The sequence below is a fragment of the Octodon degus genome, unplaced genomic scaffold (assembly GCF_000260255.1).
Source record: "Octodon degus isolate 3935 unplaced genomic scaffold, OctDeg1.0 scaffold00123, whole genome shotgun sequence".
NCBI lineage: Eukaryota > Metazoa > Chordata > Mammalia > Rodentia > Octodontidae > Octodon > Octodon degus.
Window position 1 is genome coordinate 3,251,570 of NW_004524699.1, and position 6,305 is coordinate 3,257,874.

Consider the following 6,305-nt stretch of genomic DNA (forward strand, 5'->3'; position numbering starts at 1 on the left):
CCGCCCGGCTCCCCGGCTCGGGTGGGGGCACGCGCCGTCGGGCCCGCAGGCCTGGCGCTGGCCCTCGGGGCGCCGAGCCCTCCGACGACCGCTCAGAGGTGCGCCGCGCCCGTGGCCGTGAGGACCAGACCAGGGCCCGCTAGAGCCCTGTCCCTCCTCCCTTGCTTTCCCACGGCCCCGGGGCCAGGGACCGACCCGGTTTCCCCAGGAGCAGAGCCCCTATCAGAAGTGGGCTCCAGCCCTGTTGGCTGTGGCTTGCGTGTCGTTCCTGGGGAGTTGGGCATCCCCCGCTCTGAAGTTCTGCCCTCCCCGGCTCTGTGGTGGGAGACGCTTGGTCGCGGGGTGGGCATGTGGTAGCAGATCACAGCACTCTGTCCTCCTGATGCCCCCAGATTTTCAAAGGAAGCTTCTGGACGAGCCTCTCCGGCACGCCGACTTTTTCAAGGTCAAGGAGTTGTTTTCTGTAAAAAGCCTCTTCGATGCCCGAGTGCACCTGGGACATAAAGCCGGCTGTCGGCACAGGTAACCATGGCCCTTGCCCTGATGTGTCCCAGTGGTGGCTCCCAGGGGAGGGGCCTCTGCCTTGGTCTGAAGGCCTGTTAGGACTGCTGTGTCAGGAGGGGCAGTCAGTTGTCCTGAGCAGTCAGGCCGGGGGCTTGCAGCTTGTCGCACTGCCAGGGGCTCCCCAGATGGGGAGACTGTGGACCAGAGAGGATGATCTGTGAAGCTGCCCCTTGCTGTGTCCTGCGGGGCCTGCTGGGCGGAGGGCTGAGCAGTGCTGGACCAGAGCTTTCCTAGCAGTGAGAATGGGCTGCGTGAGAGATGGGTTCCTGCGTGGAGAGTGGGCTAGCGGGGTGGGTCGCCAGGAGACTAGCGCAGGAGGTGGGTGTGGGCCGGGGCAGGTGATGGGGCCACAGAAGCTCTGGAGCAGCAGGGGCCGAGTGGGAGGGGCTAGATGGGATGTGTGGGTCGAGGCTACGCATCAGCAACTGCCGGGAGCATGATGGAGCCATTGGTGCAAAGTACAGTCTGATCCAGGGACCTTGTGTGCTTGCGCGTGGTGCGACTTGGCTGCCTGGTGGGGAAGTTACCCAGGAGCCTGACCAAGGTGGCTGCTGAAAGGGTGTGCTGGGCTGTGTGCCTTGTGTTCTGTGTACGCTTCAGACATCCAGTGGGGTCAATCCTGTTCAGATCCCCACCGGAAGAGGTGGGATGGGAGGTTCGTGGGCCCCTGGAGTGGGCCTCATGGACCTGCTGTGTTCTTCACGGGTCTCTGGTAGGTTCATGGAACCGTACATCTTCGGGAGTCGCCTGGACCAGGACATCATCGACCTTGAGCAGACTGCCTCGCACCTCCAGCTGGCCTTGAATTTCACTGCACATGTGGCCTACCGCAAGGGCATCATCCTCTTTGTGAGCCGCAACCGACAGTTCTCACACCTGATCGAGAACGTGGCCCGAGACTGTGGCGAGTACGCCCACACTCGCTACTTCAAGGGTGGCCTGCTGACCAACGCGCCCCTGCTCTTCGGCTCCACAGTCCGCCTGCCGGACCTGATCATCTTCCTGCACACGCTCAACAACGTCTTTGAGCCCCATGTGGCTGTCAGAGATGCGGCCAAGATGAACATCCCCACGGTCGGCATCGTGGACACCAACTGCAACCCCTGCCTCATCACCTACCCCATCCCTGGCAACGATGACTCGCCCTCGTCCGTCCAGCTCTTCTGCAGGCTCTTCCAGGTCACCATCACCCGGGCCAAGGAGAAGCGCAGGCAGATGGAGGCCCTGCTTCGGCTGCAGGACCCAGGGCGGGCCACAGGAGAGCCGGCGCCCCTTCCTCAGTAGTCGTGAGCTGCCCTGTGACAGCCATCCCCTGCTCTTGCACGAGAGAGCCGGGCCTGCCCGGCCACTGCGCAGTCTAGGCCCCATTAGTGTTTTCCGTCCATAAGGCATCTGGGACTTCTCTACCAGGCCAGCAGCCTTCCTCGGGTCTGGCCGGCCTAGGACTGAGCACCCTGGGCTTGTCAGTGTCATACGCGATGCAAACTCCCTGGCTGCAGTTGGGATGTGAACCTGGCACCCCAATCGCTGGAAAATGTCTTCCTGGCACCTGAGACGCCCTTTGTTAGGGCTGGCATGGAGAACGCTTTCTAACGAGCGCAGGCCCCTGCCTTCTGTCCCCAGTACTGCCTGCGCCCTCAGAAGTCCCTTCAGAATACCTCCTCGGAAGTTCTCCCTTCTGTCACCACACCTCAGCTTTGTTTGGAAGGTCCAGATGCCTGGTGTTTTTCTTTTCAGCCAAGATGCCCTTGTTGTGCTCCTGCAGCCCTGTGGGGGCTGAGCAGCAGGAGCCCCCAGTCAGCTGCCTGCTGTGCAGGGTCCAGCGGGGCAGAAGGGATGACGGAACTGCGGCAGAATTAAAAGCTGGATTTGGGTACGCCATGGCTTGAGCTCCCAGTTCTTCAGTGTGGTGTTCTTAGTTATATTTTTCCCTTTGCTGAGATAAAATAGCGGACACCCAAGGCTGTAATTAGCTGACTCTAAAGCAGGGTGGGTGTGGCAAGGGCAGCAGAGGATCCTGGGCAAGAGCGACGGGAAAGGCAAGCTGCCTTTCCCCCTCCCACCCTGTGCCGCTGTCTGCCCATACCATGTCTGGGCCTTTCCCGTCCACGAGCTCTGTACTTGCAGAGTAAGGACCCTGGCCGCCTCGGAGTCACTTAGTTCTCTTTTACTGGGATGCACAACTGCAGGGTTACTTAAACCTTGAGGCTTCACGTTGACAGTGTTCTCCATGATGTGGGGCTCTGTGGTGTGTGTATCCTTGGGTGGGTGTTGGTGTGTGAAGGGGGGAGCAGGGTGCCAGCTGCCCTGAGCTACCCTGAACCTTGTGGGCCTGCGGGTCAGGCTGGGAGCAGCGGTGTGGCCTTTGCCTCTTGCAGTACAGCTGGGCAGTGGGGCACTGAGGAAAGACAGGTGCCTGCTGCCTCCTGTGTCCTCCCTTGCTGTGACAGCTGCGGGGCAGGGATGCCCTGCAGGAAGCTGGCTCAGGTCATGAGCAGAACAGCCCAAGTGGTAAAGGAAAGGCTCATGCCACTCCCGTGGGCCAGACCCCAACCCCTAGCATGCTCAGCGGGTCCCTGCTGACAGCCGAGTGTGGATGAGCAAGGCCCAGCCCCCTTCCCCTCACTTTGCAGGCTCAGATGCACATGGCTCCCCAACGGGGGCTCTTATGACCTGGCATTCAGCATTGCAGGCTGCAGACAGCTCCTGACCCTGGGGACGGGCCAAGGCTCGGGAGACCTGGGGCTACAAGACTGGAGTTAGCTAGCGAGTGGGTGGGTGGGTGTAGTAGGAACAGGATGATCTGGCCAGGGGACCAGCTGTGGGGTCTCAGCAGGCAGAGAGCACTGTGTGGGAGTCAGACGTGTGGGATGGGTTTGGGTTCAGTGACTGGAATGGATCCAGACTGTGGTTTCTGGAAGGACCCTTGGTCCTGACCACTGCCTCTGGCTGTGGGCTTGGCCTCGCCACCCTGCTTCACCCTGCAGAGCTGTGTGTGCCCAGGCTTCCAAGGGTCATCTAGGGCAGTGCCAGCTTGGGAGGGGCTGTAGCGGCCGGTGGAGGATGCCCGTCTGGGCACTTGGACTGGGGGAGTGCAGAGGAAAACGGATAAGTCTGCATGGCTACCTGGCAGAGGCTCTGCTGTGGGTCGGAGCTGGCACGGCCACCAATGTGGAATGAGTGCCCTTGGGTCATTTCACCACTTTGCAAGAAGAGCAGCTAGGCCACCATCACTGGTTAGGGGCTGGCTGCCCACATGGTGACGGACAGAGCCATAAAAATGGTTCCTGGCTGGAGCAGGCAGATCCTTTCTGAGAGGTGGTGTGTGGTCCTGGGCAGGATGGGGGTGGCTCAGCTGACCGCTCTCCTGGCTTTGGTGACCATGCCCAGGGCCCAGGCGGTGTGGCTGGGGAGACTGGATCCCAAGCAGGTGACCCCTCCGGACAGCAGGGCAGCCCTGGGGTGCCACTCCCCTCCTGGGAGGCCACGCAGCCTGATTCCCCAGGGCCAGACCAGGCCAGTGTTGGGGGTGGGGGGCTGCATGGGGGAGGGGACTCCCCAACAGCGAGGATGCCCTAGGGAGGACAGCCGGGATCTCTGCGCTGCCAACGTCCACACAGCTGCTGGGTCCCTGGTATGTCCTCGCTGTGGCCTCCCGAGAGAAGAGCTTCATGCTGGAGAAGGACACGAGGAACGTGGAGGGTGTGGTGGTGACACTCAGCACCAAGAACAGGCTGGAACTGCTGTCCTCTCAGCACGGGTGAGCGGGCAGTGCCGGTCACCACCTAGCAGGGCTTCCTCAGCGGCCCTGTCCACCGGCTCAGCCTGCGGCCGCGTGGACTCTACTCTTGACTGTGTGCCCGTCCCTTCTCCCTGGCTCTGCCCTGTGCCTTACACTTCTGCCCGCCCTGGGCTCTGCGTCCCGGGGCACCAGGCCGACACTTCCTGGTCCTTGGTCGGCTGGGCTGTCTGTCCGTGCTGCGGCCCTTCCCTCGGGGTTCTTCCTGAGGGGCGAGCACAGGTGGGTCCTGCACGTGGTCCCCTGGGCCCCAGTTCTGTCATAGAATGAACTCCACGTTGGTGAGGTGGAGGCTACGTGCCACACTGGCCACGTGGGCTTGGCTGGCCTTGACCAATGGGCAGTGTGTACGGGAGGCCCTGTAGTACTGGGGACCACAGTGGGGGAGCTGGTGGCGTTGGCACCAGTGTCCCTGGGGGAGAGGGCCAGGGCTCATTGCAGGCTGGGGTGGCCACCAAGGCAGATGCAAGCCCGGGAGGGTGCATGAGGAGCTAGCCATCCCCAGGGTGTCACTAGTGCGGCCGCATTGGCAGCATTGTCCAGACTCACAGGCGTGGGTGGACACAGCTGGAAGGCCTGCAGGGGCAGGGGGTCCCAGCCCGCGGAGCACAGGCGTGAGCAAGCCACACGTGAGCGTTTAGACCATTCCAGCATGTAGCACGCTGCTGTTCATCCCCCTCAACATAATCCCCTCGCTTCAGATGCACTGTCCGTCCTTGACTCAATCCTATCACTCTTGCAGCAGTATTATTTCCATGTGTATTTTTATTTACTTTTAGTTCATTTTTTTTTTAATGTATTTAGTACAGGGTCTCATTACACAGATCAGACTCAGTGATTCTCCTGTTTTCAGCCTCCCAAGAGCTGGGGTTACAGGCACGCACCACCACGCCCAGTCTCAGTTGCTGTCTCAGGGTGCCCCGGGGCGGGGCTGGCACGGCGTGCAGGCGCGGCATGCAGGCTGGCCTCTGCACTCCGCCTAAGCAGGTGCTCTAGTCTGCAGAGTGCTTCAGTTCTTTGAGACGGGGTCTCTGTACAGTTCAGGCTGACCTCAGACTCACTATGGCACCCAAGTTGGCCTCACTCAGGACAGTCCAACCTCAACTTCCTGAGTGCTGGAGCTTCTCAGGGCCCTGCCAGCTGTGTCCCCAGAGTAGGCCTTCCAGGGACCTGGGGCACTGGTGGGAGATGGTTCACTCGGTGGCCTCCCTGGCTGCTGATCACTAGCAGACCCCAAGCGCCTGTGTCCCCTCACGGCCCGGCGTTGAGCTGAGTGCCTGAGCTCCAGGGCTGCAGCCAGAGCTGCATTGGCAGGACTCAGGGTGGTGTCCACAGCTCCTCTGCATACAAGGACTCAGGCGTCCTCGGACAAGGCTGGCAGGGACCCTAGGGGAGCCCAGCCTTGTAATGTCCTCTGGTCCTCACTGGCAGGGCCAGAGCCAGCCCTTCCTCCATCCCTGTCCTGAGGGTGAGAGGCCTCTTCACGGAGTGTGGACTCTGTGTCGTTCATGCATGCCCAGACATCCATGGGGCCCGCCCTGGGTCCCTGGCCGGTCCATGGATGCTGAGGGCCAAGCTGGACGTAAGTGACCCAGTTAGTCACTGCAGGAGGAGCTGGAATGGGCAGTGAGCTCAGCTGCCAAGGTACCAGAAGGAGCTGGGTTGGGCTGGCTGCTCCCGCAGGGTCTCTGGACTTGGAATAAAAAGACCCCACAGCAAGCGCTCTCTGCAGCCCAACTGGGCCTGGCCATGTGTGTGGCAAAGGGCAGAGGAGCTGGGAGGCCAGCGCAGGGATGGCCGGGGTCAGGGACGCTGCTGGAGGCTAGGACAGCCAGCCGCAGACAGCTTGCTGCACCCGTGTCCCCTGGGCCTTTGGGGCTGGGCATGGAGCTGCTTCTCCCTCAGGGACCCAGGACAGGCAGGGGACTGACTTGGCGGGGTT

General features: G+C 61.8%; 1 protein-coding gene across 1 annotated transcript in view; it reads left to right on the forward strand.

Moving 5' to 3' along the window:
- Positions 1–2,440, forward strand: part of Mrps2 (mitochondrial ribosomal protein S2) — a 2,827-nt gene extending 387 nt beyond the window's left edge. The window contains exons 3-4 of the mRNA XM_004640548.2: positions 393–522; positions 1,281–2,440. Coding sequence (XP_004640605.1) covers positions 393–522; positions 1,281–1,848 — 698 coding nt within the window. The 3' untranslated portion in view covers positions 1,849–2,440. The remainder of the gene's footprint in view (positions 1–392; positions 523–1,280) is intronic.
- The last annotated feature ends 3,865 nt before the right edge of the window (positions 2,441–6,305 follow it).